Raw genomic sequence first — 17,704 nt, forward strand, 5'->3', positions numbered from 1 at the left:
GATAAGAATTTAAAATATGAGTTATATTATTCTTAAATATACTATTAAATCATAAATGCATCAGAGCTTAAAAATATCAATTTTTTAAAAAAAATTATTTTAGCAATGAAAGATATATTTTGATTTATTTAGTTTCTATACAAGATCTAAATATTTTAGAAAGTATGAATGATGAAATTAAAAAAAATAAATTAAAAAATAACCTGAAAAATTACTCGAGTCAACCTGCAAAACTTGCAATATACTTTATGAAATCAGGATAACTTAGTAGAAAAAAAAAAAAAAATTATGAAACCTAATTTTCAATCAACTCAATATTAAAAAATTAAATTGAAAAAAAAATCAATTAATAAGAGGACATGAAAATGCAATTCAATTCAACTCCAGTTAACCCATCAAACTTGTAGCCTAAATCAGGAAACGAGGACAAACAAACTGAAACAAATAATTTCCAATCAATTTAGATATTAAAAGATAAAATTAAAAAAAAATTAATTAAAAAAAACTCAAGTCAATTGATATAACTCATCAAACCTGCAGTTTAGTGAAATAATCATATCAAAAAACCATCTCATCCTAATAGTTTAAGGTGTTAGGTAAGACTCTATAATTTATATTATTTTTAAATATATCATTAAATCTTGAATGCGTTAAAGCTTAAAAATACCAAAAAAAAATTTTAAAAATTATTTTAATAAATAAAAAAATATATTTTTTGATCTATTTATTTTCTATATACATCTAAATACAAATTATTTTAGAAAGTATATGTGTGCAAATTGTTGGGCAATTTTGGCTACAATTAGCGAAATTAGATCTCCGACGGGGGAATTCATGAATCTTTTTTATTTGGTGCCACCCCCATGTGGTTTTATTAAAACATAAATAAAAAATTATTTTCATTTTTTATTAAAAAAATCACATTATCTCCTGACTGGTCAGGATGAGTAAACGTGCTTTAAATTGTAGTTTAATCTTCAATAGAGCTTAATTATAAAGCGAGAGAAGACTTTATTTTTTATTTTTTATATTTTTAATAAGAAAGAGCAAATTGATATATAATAATAAGTAAAGAGCTAGGGTTGAATTAATTTGTATCATGATACTATAATAATTTTAATAGAAAATAAATTAAAATAAATTATAAAATTTAATTTTTAATAAATTTAATATTAAAAGATGAAGTTAAAAAATCAATTAAAAAAATAATCTAAAAAATTACTAGAGTCAACCTGCTAAACTCGCAATCTAAGTCATATGATTAGGATAACTCAGAAGAAAACAAATTGAAATAAATTATAAAACCTAATTTTCAATCAATCCAGTGTTAAAATATTAAATTGAAAAAAAAAACAATTAATAAAAGGACATCAAAAATCAATTTAGTTAACCTTGGATAACCCGTCAAATTTGTAACCTAAGTCATGAAATGAGGGCAAATAAACCAAAACAAATTATGATACTTAATTTTCAATCAATTCAAATATTGAATAAGAGAAAAAAACTTGAGTCAATTAACATAACTCATCAACCCTCGGTATAGTAGGATAACTATGTCAAAGAACCATCTTAAACCAATAATTTAAAGCTGTTAGGTGAGACTTCAGTATATAATTTATATTATTTTCAAACATTAATTTAAATTATTATGAAACATGCTAAATTTCAAATGCATCATAGCTTAAAAATATCAAAATTTTAAAAATAAGAATTATTTTGACAATAGAAGATATATTTTAATCTATTTATTTTCTATATAAGATCTAAATACAAATTATTTTAGAAAGTATCAAGTGTGCAAATTATTGGGAAGTTTTGGCTACAATTAACGAAATTAGATTTCCGACGGGGGAATTCACGAATCTTTTTTATTTGGTGCCACCCCATGTGGTTTTCTTTACTGGGATCTACAGGTAAATTCATGAGAGAAATCCTTCAAAATTAGTCTTGTAGTCCTTGAACCTCAAATGTCTGTTTTCCTGATTAAGAAAAGAACTTCTAGCTTGGTGTGCGAGTTCTTATTTTTGCGTGACATATGGTAGAAGTGAGACTCAAACTTCTTTGGTTCATGCTTCTTTTTCTGGGTGTTTTTTGATGTAGTGATCATCAAGTGGTGAATCTATTACAAAAACTGAACTCTTGTTTTACAGGTTACTGGCATGAAAAAAAATAAAACCCTTCATAACAGAAAGAATACGTCTTTTTTTTTTCTTTTTTTTTCCTCACAGGTTTCTTGAATATATGTGGGGGGACATGGACTTGAATAGGCTTCACGAAGATCATGCCCATGACTTAAACCTTAGAATGGTATCTCACATGTGATAACTTGTCGAGTAATCCTTATGAAGTGGTTCAAGTGGGCAGTCGAGCAAGTTGAGTTCTTAAATAATCCTGCGAACTGTGAGTTTCGAAGAATGCAGAGGGCCCGGTGAAGAATACAGCATGGCCATCCATCACACAGGGGGAAGAAATGCTAGAATGGGGACCCTTTCCTGAAAGGATTGCTTATCAGAAGTTGCGGATAAATGTTAACGGGGTGACTGCAGGGGAGAGCTGGGATTATTTGTTAGGAGGGGTTAAAATTAATATAATAAAATATAATATTTATTTTAATTTATTATATATTAGTTGTGAAAAAAAAAATCTATATAATTTAGTTGTATTCAAATAACTTATTACAAGCATATAATGACCTTTATATAAGGTAAAATATTCAAAACAATACCAAATTAAGTTAAAATAACGAAGTTAATTTCATCTTCATAATATATTCATCACTTTAATATTGTTGGTCTTTATACCTATCAAATATAAACATACAAAGTATATAAAAATCATTAGCTAAAGCGAAGCATTATTTATGTTCGATAAACTTTGAAATAAAACAAAAAATAATAAAGAATGATTTTCACTAATCAACGTGGGTTCTTTATAAACCGAAGCGCATTGGAGTTGCTCAACCATAACTTTACTATTACACATTAGAGTTGATTCACTAGGCTGCGAGTTATCAATATTTTTTTTTAAATAATCAAATTCTTCTAATTTTGTTCATGGTTCAACTTAAAATCAAAACATATATCGTGAGAAAAAATTGATAATTTTAGCGGCTCTGCTAAAACAAAACATTAAAAAAATCCAAGTATATAAAAACAAACCAATAAAATATATCTAATTAATTAAAAAAACACTATAATAAGAATTTTAAAAACAATTTGTAAAACTACCAAACCTGAGAAAAAAATAAAGCAAAAATAATAGAATTATAAAAAAAACCTCATCAAATTATTAATAAACATCTCAAAACAAAACAAAAATAGATTTTAAATTTAAGTTACCTTGTTTTGTTTGATGAAAATAAATTAATTAATAGCTCTGCTTCAATTTTTTTGTTAAAAAAATTTACTTGTATTTTTTATTTTTGACTGGATGCAAAATTTGTTGTGCAAAGTAATAATTTTATTTTTACAGGATTTATATTAGGGCTGCACAAAATAATTCAAAGAACATCAAATTGAAAATTCACACTTAATTATGGTAAAAAAAAAACTCACTTTTTAGAATAAAAAACCTTCTCTGCGTTTAATTACCCAATAACATGTATCTCTTTTTAGGGGAGCCCGGGCCCCTGCTTGCCCCCCTTCCTTCCGCCACCAGGTGATTGGATCGAAGATGTCCTTGGTATCTTGATGCTTTTTTTAGGGTTTTTTTTTCCTTTCAAATTAGCTAATAAAGTCAAAAAAATTTGAGGAATTGATGTCGTTTGAAAAGGATACGGTGAAATGACATAGTTTTACATTATAGTGTTTTTAAAATATAATATCTATTAAATATTGTGATTTTAAAATATAACATTAATTAAATAAATATGATTGTGCTAGTAATGAGCTCAAATCATTTAATAAATAATATAAATATAAATAGATAAATAAGTCATATTTATATGTTTTTAGATTACTAGAATATTGTATTATTAAATTATTTTATATTCATTTTGTATTGTAGAATGTTTTGTAATTTAAAAGATATTATATTTTTCTTGTATAGAGTTATACTACGTCATGCGCTATACAATAACTATTATATATTGCTCTAATCATATAAATATAAAAGATAACTATTGTAGCTTAAGCCTCCTAAATTAATCGTAAATCTTGTTTCAACTTTTTGCATATATATGTTATTTTTCTTGCATTCATGTGGTTATTTATGATTATAGAATATAAAAATATGTTGAGTTTAGTTAGAATTTGTTGATTCAAATTAACGTGGTTTTTTGCAGATTTTTTAAGTGGGATAAAACTTTGGATATAGTTATTATACAGAGGAAACCCTCTTCAAATTTTGATAAAATTATAAATATTTTAACTCTTTAAAATTATAAAACAAATAAAATTTCAAATAAACAAAAAGTGTGATTTTATAAATTTTTTCAACTTCAAACATAAAAATAACCCAAAACCTAACAATAGTCAAAATATTCTGATCGTTTTGGCTTCAATCTAAATATTTTATCAAATATTGAATCATTTCTTAAAATAATTTTCTTGAAAATAACACGATTGAAAAATATAATATTTTATTAATATGTGCTATTTCATCATTTAATTATATTTCATGTTAGTTGCAAAATTTATCCAATTGTTTGATCATGCAGCAGACTCAGACAAAGAAAATGGTTCCTCAGGTATGTGAGAATAGGCTTCCTCGATATTTGAGTGAAAGTTCTTCGATTCAATCTGCACTAATTGTAGTTTTCTTATGGCAAAACATATCGGAAACGATACTTATAGGGTTTGACTCCGCGCTAGGTTCATCTCCCAAAGAGGAACCCCAAGCTATGAAATTGATTGCAATGTTATTAAGACTTAATTATTTGCATGTCAATGATCTAATGTTTTGGTTGTTATAATTCACAATCCAACAAAATTAATTTCTTCAGGCAAGCTCGAGCTTGTTGAATTAGGCTTCCTTGCAAGAACATCTGAGGAACTTCTTCTATCTTGTGTAATTTTGGTGAAGAAACCTGCCTTCTATGACTTGCAATGGGCAATGGGCAATGGGCAATATTGGATACCCCACCTTGGATTTACGAAAAGATTTTTTATCCCACATTGAAAAAAATGATTTTTTTCTTGACAACATAGAGTATATATATGAAAGGATTTCAAATCCCACATTAAAAAGATATTATTTTTAATATAAGCATATCAAAACTATTCAAAAATATAAAAAAATAATTTAAAAAATTGATATTTTAGGAAACATGATCTCAGTTGCATTCTCAAATATTTTTTTAGTACATGTTTGATATTTATAGTGTAATTATTTTTTTAAAGTTTTTTCATAGGAGTATAGAGTATATATATATGAAAGGATTATTTTTTATTTAAAAATAATTTTTTTTAGTATCAGCACATCAAAATCATTAAATAATATATTAAAAGCATGTTTCTAAAATTTTGATTTTGTTCTAAATTTTCTTTTGATTATTTTAACATACTAATATCAAAAATATTTTTTTTCATAATAAATATATTTTTAAAAATCATCTTAAAATAAAATTCAGTGGATTCCCAAATTTAAACGAAATAGTTTTTTTATCCCACGTTGAAAAAATATTACTTATTTTTTGAGAATATAGAGTATATATACTAATGGGTTTTAAATATTACATTTGAAAAAAAAAAAAGAAACCGGGTCTCGCCCGGGTTTTAAGGGTTTTTTCAAATTTCTTTTTTATTTAAAGATATTAAATTAATATTTTTAAATGATTTGAATGTGGTAGTATAAAAATTAAACAAAAATTTGAAAAACATAATCCTATTTTAACACACTTTAAATTAAAAAATATTTTTAAAAAGCAACTGAATATTAGATAACCGTCAATTCACGAGGCTATGTTAACACACTTTAAATTAAAAAATATTTTAAAAAAGCAATTGAATATTAGATAACTGTCAATTCACAAGGCTATGACAAACACATAGTTATTAAACCCGACGACAAACGTCCTCGTAGCATGGCATCCGAGAACGTAGAGCTGTGGTCCCAAGTTGTGCGGGCGATTTCCTCTCACGGACGTTACTTTTGCTAGAGATTAATGCCTCCGAGCGATAAATACTCAACTTTTGCCTCAAGGGCCATGGCCTTTAATGTTCATGCAGATCCTCTTTTATTATCAAATACCTTTAAACCAAATATAGCCCTTGCTTAATTTTTTTTAACGTTATCCATTGTAATCAAGCCTCCCCAGCAAAAAATGGACAACAGTGTCTATCTATTATTTTGATTGTGCTTATCAAAGAACAACAAGCGTTTATCTCCAGTTAGGTTTTTCATGTATTTCTTCGAACTGTTTGATAAGTAAGGATCACACCAAGTTACAGCCTGTAAACACAACCAGATTACTGCAACTTCATTAGCCTCTCAAATCTTATTTAACACCAACAAAGGTAGCAATCAGAATGATTAAAGAAAAGCAATGGAGTGTTAGTAATATGAGACTTAAGTACTAATGCTCCACTTCAAGTTCACTCATTTCCAAGGCTTGTAAATTTCTCTTTGCCACAGTATCTCTCTTTTTCTCTGACAAGAAGTTCACTCATTTCCAAGTCTTGTAAATTTCCTTTTCACTTTATAGGGATCTGAGGTCTCTTTTATCTCCTCAAAAAACTCAAAAACAGACATTTCTTTTACGCACATTCATTCGCTGAAGTTGCATTTTTTAGTAAGGATAAAGAGTAGAATCGTTGTCGAGTTTTGTAGTTGGACTACCTGATCTCCAAATTGTGCGTGACCCACCTCTTGAAATTCTGTGTTTTTTCATGTTCTGCAAATAAAAGTTTGGTTTTTGATATCTGGGTTTTGGTTGTTTAGTTCATTTCTTTGAAAGCAAAAAATAAAGTTTGGTATTTTGGGTTTTGTTTCTTTGTTTGTTGATTGTAGAAAGAGGGAACTGCAGAGATGGCTTATAAGTCAGAGTATTATGGGTTTAGTAATGGTGCTTTACGGGTGGTTTTGGCGCTGGTGGCTATGTTCTTTGTTGTCTACATTGTTGGACCTGGATTGTTTTCGAAGGGGAGTTCAAATGATGCGCAAGCTTCATGCTTTTGTGATTGCAATTGCTCTGAAGTGGATTTATTATGGACATTAGGTGAGTAAAAGCTTCTTACCGACCTTTCTAAACATGGCTATTAGTTAGTTTGCATTTTTGGATTTATTTTGATACCATAAAAATGTGCCTTCTTTTAGTAGATTTTTTACTTCTGTATAAAAAAAATTGCAGTATTTTTGTTTTGCGAGTTTAGTTTTCAGTTTCATGGTCTCTTTTGATGCGTTCATAAATGGCAATTGATTAATCAGCAATCTGTGTATGTGATTAACATCACTTTATGTTATGATGGATAATTTCTTCAATGATATTTATTCTGATAAAAAAAGAAAAAGTCTCCAATGTAGGCTGGTACATTTGATTAGCCCTTCAAGGGATATGTCCCACCAATTTATGCTAGGAAATAAGGAAAAAGCATAAATCTTTGGTTGATTGAGTATGGCTTGTGAGGTTGAAGGTTGAATGGGTTATATTGAAAACCCCAATTTTAGATTGAGTAAATGTCTTAAGGTTTTGTGAGTTCAGAGTAGTACCAGGAATACAAGGTCTCCTTCGATGTTATACTATCCTTCTGTGAGAAATTTATGAGGCTATCCTTTCATGCACATTTTTCATCATCTTTTTTTTTTAGTTTTATGGTGGTGATTGCACCAAAGTATTAGCTTTTGTCAAGCTCATGCCCAAAGAACAACTTCAAGTACGTTCATGGTAGATTTCCTGTCAACCCCATCAAACACGACATCAATTTGCATCATACTCCAATGAAATGCTGCTAGTTAAGTGAAGAACTGTCTCCATGGCAGATAGCATGGACATTTGTATGAATCTCTGCTTTAACAAGCTGAAAAGTTGAAGGAATTCACCTTGGTTGCAAAACTTTTCTAAGTTCGAAAGTGTTCAACTGTGTTATCAAACCATTTGATGCTAATTAGAGTGTTGGAATATTGGCTATTTTCTGCTTTGAGTTGAACTTAAAAGGGCTTTTTTTGGTTCAACTCGATGAATATCAAAGCAGAACACCAACTGCAATAGTATTTTTCAAGTCACATAAACATCATTAAACAATAGCACCATTTGAGTGCTGATTATATGTTGAAGGTGATGCTAGGATACCTCCCTTTTTTTATCTATTTGGATGCTAGAATGCCCTTTTATTATGCATCTAAATTCATTCCTTTATGAAATGAAAATGTTCAAATATACTTTAGGGAAGCAGTAGACTTCTACATAGAGAATCTGAAATCAGTGCCACTTTTTTTTTTTAACATTCTACGTGCTAGAAATCGGGTACATAGGCGGATTTTTGTTAGGGATCATTTTGATCTTGATTGTCTCTGTGTATTCTGAAGTTACTTCGAAAACCTTTAGCTGCTTTCCTTCCTGTTAAAAACATTGATGTTTCCAATAACTTCTTTAACATCTCTTGTTCTGCAGAATTTATCAACAACTCATATCCAGGTCAGTCCTACTTTCTTGCTTTCTTTGCTGTTTAAACTGTGGTTTCCTTTCCTTTCCTTGGAGATTGAATGAAATGGTCCCCACATTTAACCCTTTATACACGTGATTTTTGTTACTCAAATCATGCTATTCAACATCCTCATGTTGAAACTTTGAAATCGGAAAAAAAATTTGCTTCCTCTTTTCTGTGTCGACTTTTGAACTAACAAAATTCTAATTGAAGGGAAAGTTCAGTAAATGAGATTTTCATACTGAAACATTTGCTCACTTCACCAGATGAACGCCTTTCTCCATATCTTAATTGCATATACAATTAATGGAAGATTTATACTCTACTAAAGATGATTTACACGTATTCTTTGTCAGCTAGTTTTACCAAGTTATCAGAAGTCTTCTATATTGTATTTGCAGAATGTGGCAAACACGATCCAGAAATAAGTGAAGAAATGAATAAGGGTGTAGCTGATTTAATATCAGAGGAGATTGATTTACAGAAAAGAGTAGCTAATGAAACGTTGGAGCAGACAAGGAATTTGGTAGCAACTGCTAGGAGAATTTCTTTACAATATCAAACCGAAGCACAAAAATGCAGTGCGCACACAGAAACTTGCGAAGCAGGAAGGGAGAGAGCCGAAGCTGGACTGGTAGAGGAGCGTAAACTTACAGCATTGTGGGAGCAACGAGCTCTAGAAGTGGGGTGGGGAGAAAATATAACTTATGCAGACAATAACACTATTCATAGCCTAAAAAAGACAAATCCGATCGGAGATGTGCGCCATTAAGATCAGCAAAGAAAAGAATTTTGACACATAAGACTCAAATATACCCCCTGCCATCAAATCAAAAAATTAAAAAAAAAAGAAAATCATTAGGTTTTAGAATGTGGAGTTGCTTGTTTAACCCTTTTTTACAGGGGTCTCTTGTGTATATAAATATTCTTTTTGCACTTTTTAGCTACTCTTTTCAATATGAAGGAGTCATTATTAGGATGCCTTGTATGCAAAAGAAATTAGAACACTGGAATGATTATACATAAATGATTCTTCATTTCACCACTTTGATGCAAGCATTTCTTTGTAATTTTATGTACTGCAAAACAAAATGATTTTTCTTTGAGCTGTTGCAAGGGAATGAGGGACGTCCAGCAAGGAGATAGATTGGTTTCGTTTTGAAGCTTTGACATAATCCCTTCATAGACCCCAATTGTATGCATCCCATGAAAATACCTTCTTCCAATTTTTATATCTTTCAGAGAAATTTCTACAGCTATATCTTCCTGCAGCCCATTTTATCGCCACATATTGTAAATCATTGCTTGCAGTATCGACCTGCCGTACTTCAGTTTATCCTGCTAAAAAATAAAAACAATGCTACTTTTCTTTGCGAGAGGAGCAGTGAGGCAAAATCATTAGAATATGACGATTCAGACACCACAACATTGCCCCTAGAGTTCAATACAATTGCTCCAACCAGCTGAATTAAATTACAAATCTCACTTGAATTTCACTTATCACAGTTGCTGTATTATTAAATTTTGAGTAGCCGTGTATAGTTCCAAATTGCTTTGTTTGCTGATACAGTTACAAATGTTTTGTTACAAAAATGCCAGGAAGGAAAACCACCCATCAGAAAGTGGGAACAGGGTAAGAAAGGGAACTCCTGCCTCTCAATGTTTCTTTCTGGTAAATAAAAAATGGAAATGGTGGGACAATTTTTTTTTTCTCGAGAAAAACTTGACTCGAGGACCCATTTATCCGAACAATTGTCAAATCTGGTGCTGAATGCTGTTAGCACACATGCGAAGTTAACCACTAAGTCTTTGGGTTAAGAACATAAACCCACTTGGAGAAATTATTAAGCTACTCTGTTAATTCAAGTATATACTGTCCAAGACTGCGAATCCAGCTGCAACTCCTCCTTCATTTGATGAAGATACCTTTGTCCGCATCAAGTATCCACACTGCTCATTTATGATAACTTTCTCCTTGTTCCTGCACATGCCAAAATCTTCAAGCATAAATGTGAAAGAAATGATGTTTGGTGGTGTATTGGTCAATTCAAATTCTCTTCCTTCCTCTCTCTCTCTCTTTAAATATACAAATATTTTAATAGAAAAAAACCATATAGTGACATATTTTGATGCACGGTTTGCATACCTCAAGTAAGCACCATATACTCCAAGTTCTGATATGGCATGATCTTTGTGGCAAATGCTCTCACGCACCAAAAATGCGGGCGAAACCATAGGAAAAATTCTTTGCATTAGGATGTAAGCGGCATCCTCTTCGCTTCCTTCTTTCTGCAATCTTCGAAGGTTTGTCCTCACATCATCACCGTAGATATTGTTTCCTGAAAGGAAATGATCTCATTGTCTGTAAAACACCAAACCCAACAGCAAGAAGAAGAATATCAAAGTGAATTCAGAAATAAGAGACCTCCGCCTTCTCTTTGGGGCTTCATCACAAAGAGATCAGGCCTCTCAATGGCTTTTTGGATGATATCTGAATCATCCAGACTCCATAATCCAGCAAAGCATTTCCGCAATTTGGCAATGTCCTCTTTGTTCTCTAGAAATCTACGAAAATACAAAATCAATGTTTAAGGGATCACCAATTGAGAGCAGTGAATGCTGCTTCTCTTCTAAAATTTAAGGGACCAATGAGCTACTCATAATCTCCAACCAGAATCCATCTACCCAGAAACATTTGCAAGGGTAGAGCATACCTTTCAAATTCTAACCAAGTGCACTTGAAAACGTGTTATAATGTTTCTTGAGGCAAACCTAGATGGCTAGATCAACAGGCCTCCAAGCAAAGGCATATGCCACTAATATATACAGATTTGGCAGTTGTTGTGGTCAAAAAAGAAGAAAATCATTCACCTTGTGAACCATAAGGTTAGATTCCAACTTCACTTAACAAATAACATGCGTTAGACAATTACAAATTCTTTTTTTCAGCCTCTGGTAAACATCCTTAGAGGACATTTGCCAAAAAAGAAATTACATAAACCAACAATGATTTGGAAAAAGGCAGAAGAGTTCATCTTGTAAAAATTTACTACCTTTCAAGCATATTGGGTTTTGCAAGTTCTTGTTGAATCTTTTTGGTTCCAGCTAAATGATAAGATATGGATGGGCACTTGACAGCTGATGACTGCTCCATAAGTAACCTAGCTCTCCATTCCTAGAAAACAACGAGCATCAAACACCGGTATAATATCAATCATATTCCAGGTAACAACATTCTTTATTCATAGAAGTAACATTAAATCAGCATCTTTGGAGCATACTTGAATCAAGATAGCAAGCAGCAGCAGCAGAAAAAAAAAATGAATAAATTCTTACAGCTTCTGAAGGATAATCAGTAGGTGCATAACCAGCTCTAAAATAAACAACTGAAATTTCTTTTCCACCTCTGCAAATGCATGTTTAGCATATTAAAGTTAGAAATCCTAACATAGAAAACTTCTAGAAAGGTGATATTAGATTTCCATGGCATGAAGGAAGTTACATACAGAAGAAGAGTTCCATCTGGTAGAATTTCCCCATCCTTGTCTATTTCTGCCAATGTTTTCCGAATAGTTTTGACATTATGTGTGTTATAAAGCTAAGGAACAAATCACTTTTGAACTCCATGGAAAGCTTTTTGGCTAAATTTTAATTATCTGGAAAGTGATTTCTGAGATGTTGTGCTTCACCAATAAATAAATTTTGGAATTGATGAGCATGTCATCACTTTTCAAACTTTTGATATTCATTAAAAAAAAAACTTGTCTATATTTATTCTATCCATAACTATATCTCGATTTTCTTTGTGATAAGAAAACATATTTCAGAAACAATACGGGCACTCCACACATGAGAGACAATATTGCAAGTGAAAAGGATATCTTTCCTCCAATGTTGCACAAAGCCAATGTTGATCATACATGTTGTGTTCTTCAGGCTGAACAACCACCAGAACCAAAGCCCTGTGCAACATATTGACAAATTACTAACCATGACAGTCTAGAAGCAGAAAGAAACGAAGAGCCATTAATTCAGATCCAACCTAGGGTTATTATACTCAGTCCAAGCTTTAGCCAATGCCTCTGCAAACTTATCAGCAGAAGAATTTCCAGGTATTCTACTGGAATCTAATCCAATATGTTCTCCATAGTACTTAAGCAAGCTCCTGCAATAATAAACAGAAAGGTTACGTTTCTTGGTTGCTTGCCTTTTGTGAACTTATGAATGGTTGCAATCCAAAGTTCTGTGCATCATAGCACACCTTAATGTTAGAAGACTTCAGCATACAGATGTGATAGGCTGGAAAACAATAATGATGTTCAATGTCACTTAATGAAGGTGAGTGGGTTGACAGTGTGGGGAAACCGACTGAAATGTCCCAGGCAAAATATATGGAACAAAATTCAAAGCTATGTCAAATGGATGCTACAAAACCTGTGACTATTAGGCTATTCTAAAACCTATACCCTGCCTCTGGTTTACATGAGTTATATTTGATTTCACAACTGAAAACTCTGCCAACCTGCTTCCTCTGTAAACTCTGCAACACCAAACTCAATGAAACATGGAAATTTACCCATAACAAGCCTAATCTACTTCACTGCTTACTTTTAGATGTTATCTGCCAAACCATGACCAAATTCATAACTAGACATAAATCCAGTATCACTATGAGAAGAAAAAAAATTAAAACAAAAAAGTACCTATAATGTCCTTAAACTGAACTCCAAGCCAAAACTCAAGTAAAAGCTACTACAGCTAAGAATAAAGTACAAAAATTCAGAGATAATATAAGTTCCTTAACCTGTGAAGGTCACTGACAAGACAACTGAGGCCAGGAAATGAAGATGAAATTGTATTTAGCTCTATTTGGAGGAGTATTTTAGTTTGTTCATCAAGCATATAATCTGATCGATGCAAACCCAAGCGTATCTCCTGCATAAGTGTTCAAAAGAAATCAGCATCTACTAACCATATGAAAATCAGTTGTTTCCCTAAATCCAATTTAAACAAACCAAAGCTAACAAACATGACACATATAAATGCCTAACTGAAATAAACTTACTTCACTCTTGTTAATTTCTAGCATCTTGGAATGAATATCTATAAGTCTCGATGTAAAGGCATCCACTTTCTTTGTTCTGCGGTTTCAGAAAAGAAATATCAGTTCACATGGATTACCAATATATTGAGTAAATTTCAAACAAAGACAAAAATGACACCCTGAATTAAAAGAGATGAAGCTGAGCAATGCAAGGGAACCACAACAAATAGTAACAAAATATTCTGAAAATGATTTAGAAAGTTCAGCAAAACAAAATGTGGTAAGACGAACATGTTGCAGACCAAAACTCCAAAGGTTCCAGCTATAAGTTGGCAAAAGGGGCCAATAACCGTATTTGATATTTTGATTGACGTACTGAAGAGAGATCTATCAGGCCATGATCTTAGAAATGATAGCCTAGTGGAATTATTGCTACTAACTTTGAAAACAAAAGAAAGCGAATTATTTAGGTATGCATAACTCAAAGTACCTGGATAAAGCATCCTGTAGAAATTTCCCATCCAAACTCACACGATCAATGAGCTCATTGAAGATAGGTGCTACTTCACATGCTAGCTTCCAATGACTTTCTGGGAATGTCATAGGCAACAGGGAAAATGGCGCATGTACCATGCCCACTCCAGGTACTTTTCCTGATCTCTACAAATCCAATAATACCATTATTCCTATCTTACCTTACACATGCCACTATGCTATTAGCTTGATGCCAACGCTAAACAAAACTTGGGTGAACCAAAAGTAAACTTTTGGTTTTCACTATTATCATGAACACTAATGGAGAGAACATACCAGACGATTATCCAAATGATTATCAACTAATCAAGCAATCGCTACCAATATATATTTAGGACACTCTCACTTCATGGTGAATCAAAACAATAATCGAAAGAGCTCAATCATTCATAACCATGACTCTGAATTATGTTAAATTTCATTGACAGAAAGACATATATCCACAGACCTGAACGCTTCTATCACCAACAACAAGGCCATGAAGAGAACTCCAAACAAGAGCATCATAAACCATCTTTTGAACCAACTCTTCATCAATACCATGAATGTCAATCGTGGTTTTTTGAGCAATTCCCTCTTGACTCTCCATTTCCCTTACTTTGTCAAAACACTTTAAAGGTACAATCTTTGAGCCTAAACAGGTGGTGTTATGTGAACAATAATAAAAAGATCCAAACTTTTTTGTGGGTTTTTGGAGATTGTTCAAGCTGATATTATTGGTGTGACTAAAAGTAGAATCTGATATTTTTCCTGGGTTTGTTTTTGATGTGCAGGGGAAAAGAGAGGAATGAGTGACGTCAAGCGTAGTGGTGGAAAGACGGGGTGTATAAGAGATACCCATGTTGGCTTTCTGTTTTGGCAAAGAGAAAGAAGATTTGGATTAGGACACTTGTTTTATTACATTTTGATTACTTTAATGAATTCTTGATGTTTATTTCATGGAATTAGTCTCCTATTTCGTACCTCTCCTCTTGACATTTTCTTAATGTGATCCCTCTACTCTTTTTTTTATCTCATCCCTCTACTATAAACTTTTTCTTAATATCACCCTTCCAATAAGATTTTGTCCAAATTTTCAGTGACAATTATATTAGATTTTGTCAAAAAGAAAGATTAAAGGGATAATATTAGAAAAATATTGAGAGTATAATTATGAAATAAACAACTAACCCCTCATGACATAGGGGTTTTTAAGAGTGCTGCGACTGCTCTTTTTTTTTAATATTTTTAAGTAAAAAATATATTAAATTAATATTTTTTTTATTTTTTAAAATTTATTTTAAGATAAAACTATCTAAAAATATATCTAAATAAAAATTAAATTTTAGTAAATCTCTGTGAGGGCTGGATTCTCAAACAGCGGGCATAAACATCCAAAAATGCAATAAGACGAGAGTGAAGGGGTAATATTAAAAAAATATATATCAAGACTAGAAAAACAATAATTTATTAGTTAGATGGTGGTTTGGAAGGTTGTCCTTGTAATTGTTTATGCTATACTTTTATTTTATTCCTAGAAATGTACTTATTGATTGAATCTGGCTAGGTTTTGGTTCTTGATTCAACCCTAACGACCCCCTCAGAGAAAAAGCATCATCGCTGATGCACTCCTCCATTTGTTTTTATAGTTTTTCTTTCTTTGATTTTATATATATTTAGGATATTTTTTGCTAACTTTTCAATTCAAGATTAAATTTTGATTCATCTAATTAAAAAAAAACTAAAAGTCGTTAGTGTTTTACTGTGCCCTCTAAAAATTTTTATTGTGGTTTCTTACAATAAATTTTTTTTAATTATTTTTCATTTTTATTTTTTAATATTAAATTAATTGGGATTGTTTATGATAATTTATTTTTATATCTGCATATGAGAAACTCATAATGTTGGGGGATATTTCATCACTTAGTTAATAATGCTTGATTTAACATAATAAAATTAAATTTTATTGATTTAAAAGAATTAGAGCTCCAAATATTAAATTTAAATTTTAGAAAAATATTCAGTTTTTTATGTTTTTTTTTTTTTTGCTAATATCATAGATTAATTTGCACAGTAAAGAAAAGAGTTTTTTCTTTTCTTTTGGTTACTCAACCTTGTTTTTTTGTTTAATTTGATGAATTCATATAGATTTTATTTAGATTTTTACTTTGTAGTTTGTTTTGGTTGCAAGGTTCTGGCAATGTTGAGGAAATATTGATTTTACTGGCTGAACAACATCTTCTTCCGGGTCAATTGAAGGCAGTTTTTCTGTTGATGTGCTCCTTTTCATTTTCTTCCTCGTGTCTATCTCCTCTACCCTCTCATATATGCATAACATTTTTCTTGATCTTGGCTGTTTTTGCTCGAGGCACAAGTGAATAAGGCAATGGTGCTTCCTCTTGTCGCGTGGAGCTCCTTGCCATCTTGCTCGTGATCATTGCTAGAGTAGCAAGATGAGGCAAAAGTGTCAGAGTTCTTCAAACTATAATTGGCTTGTTTTACATCTTCACAAACTGGTGCCACCCCTTGACCACTTTCATGGATAGCCCTAGCCATGGCTCCATTCTGTGGTTTGGCTACGTTTTGAGCCATAGGATGACCTAATTTCACAGTCTTGAAGGCATGTTCTGAGACAATATTCGCGAAAAAGTTGTAGAGCCTGTTGCAAATATCAAGAGAATGGAATCGGTGCTCTTTTTTATCCATTTCACAGTTGATGGATGTGAATGGAATGGAGGAGGAGGGGGATTTTGTTGAATGATTCGTTGATCGATATGGGCTGTGCTTTTCTTACAAGTAGAGGTTAGCAGGAAGCAGGAAGACATTCCTTGAAGGGAATTATGACGCTAAACGAAAGAGGTCTGCTAATTTTACTTCTGATTAAAGCAAAAGGTGGCTGGAAGAATATCAGAAGCCAGGTCGAGTGTTCATTGCAACTGTTGTTACGAATAGAAACTAGGGTTGGCAAAATTTTGCTGTGTTTCCCTGACAGGTTGTCAACGGATTGTGATTGAATTTCGAGTATCAATCTATATATTTAAATCCTCAATGGTTCAAATCGAATTCGAAGATTTATCATTCAATTGTTTTTATTTATTTCGATAAAGAATATTTATTTAATGTCTTGCATGCAAGATGAATTTTCACTGCATTATACAGAAATTTATTATGGTGATGTTTTTACATTTTCAGTTTTTGTTACACACACACACACACACACAACACTTTATTATTCAAAACATAAGATTCATAGTTATAAAAATCAGCTTGGCTAGCTAGAAAATCAACTCAATAATCTAATAATCTGAAACTTGATCTAAGCATTTAGATTTTATATTGAACTAGATTTATTTATTTTTTCATGTTTTGATAAAAAAAAAATGAAGATAAAATTAGATTGATAGGCTAATCATAATTCGGTCAAGTATTATAAAAATAATTTGAATGAGGATGTTTTCCATTTAACCCCTTAAAAAAAAAAAAACTAAAAGAATCATGGAAAAATTTTCTTCAAAGGCCATGGAGATGCTCCTCTAATCTTGCCTTCCGCATGAGTAATTTCTGC

At 31.4% G+C, this 17,704-nt stretch overlaps 2 protein-coding genes across 2 annotated transcripts; one reads left to right on the plus strand and one right to left on the minus strand.

Moving 5' to 3' along the window:
- Positions 1–6,184: 6,184 nt before the first annotated feature.
- LOC105124988 (uncharacterized) lies at positions 6,185–10,254 on the plus strand. Its single transcript, XM_011025232.1, has 4 exons — positions 6,185–6,791; positions 6,949–7,156; positions 8,549–8,572; positions 8,984–10,254. The coding sequence occupies exons 2-4, from the start codon at positions 6,967–6,969 to the stop codon at positions 9,352–9,354; spliced, it is 585 nt and encodes a 194-aa protein (XP_011023534.1). The 5' UTR covers positions 6,185–6,791; positions 6,949–6,966; the 3' UTR covers positions 9,355–10,254.
- On the minus strand, positions 10,053–15,059 carry LOC105124987 (glutathione synthetase, chloroplastic-like). Its single transcript, XM_011025231.1, has 12 exons — positions 14,609–15,059; positions 14,117–14,286; positions 13,648–13,723; positions 13,387–13,517; positions 12,625–12,747; positions 12,464–12,544; positions 12,089–12,169; positions 11,919–11,988; positions 11,636–11,757; positions 11,008–11,147; positions 10,729–10,921; positions 10,053–10,563 (listed from the first exon to the last, which is right to left on the minus strand). The coding sequence occupies exons 1-12, from the start codon at positions 14,999–15,001 to the stop codon at positions 10,440–10,442; spliced, it is 1,704 nt and encodes a 567-aa protein (XP_011023533.1). The 5' UTR covers positions 15,002–15,059; the 3' UTR covers positions 10,053–10,439.
- Positions 15,060–17,704: the final 2,645 nt, after the last annotated feature.

This window comes from Populus euphratica, unplaced genomic scaffold (genome assembly GCF_000495115.2).
Source record: "Populus euphratica unplaced genomic scaffold, PopEup_1.0 scaffold28.1, whole genome shotgun sequence".
Classification (NCBI taxonomy): domain Eukaryota; kingdom Viridiplantae; phylum Streptophyta; class Magnoliopsida; order Malpighiales; family Salicaceae; genus Populus; species Populus euphratica.

Bases quoted from the DNA above. Each gene is read 5' to 3' on its own strand.
- LOC105124988 (XM_011025232.1), top strand. From the start codon at position 6,967: ATGGCTTATAAGTCAGAGTATTATGGGTTTAGTAATGGTGCTTTACGG. The intron at 7,157-8,548 runs GTGAGTAAAAGC...CTTGTTCTGCAG, and splicing joins GGATTTATTATGGACATTAG to AATTTATCAACAACTCATAT. The intron at 8,573-8,983 runs GTCAGTCCTACT...TTGTATTTGCAG, and splicing joins TATCAACAACTCATATCCAG to AATGTGGCAAACACGATCCA.
- LOC105124987 (XM_011025231.1), bottom strand. From the start codon at position 15,001: ATGGGTATCTCTTATACACCCCGTCTTTCCACCACTACGCTTGACGTC. The intron at 12,748-13,386 runs GTTAAGGAACTT...TTATTATTGCAG, and splicing joins CTTGTCAGTGACCTTCACAG to GAGCTTGCTTAAGTACTATG. The intron at 12,170-12,463 runs ATATCCTTTTCA...GCTTTATAACAC, and splicing joins TGTGCAACATTGGAGGAAAG to ACATAATGTCAAAACTATTC.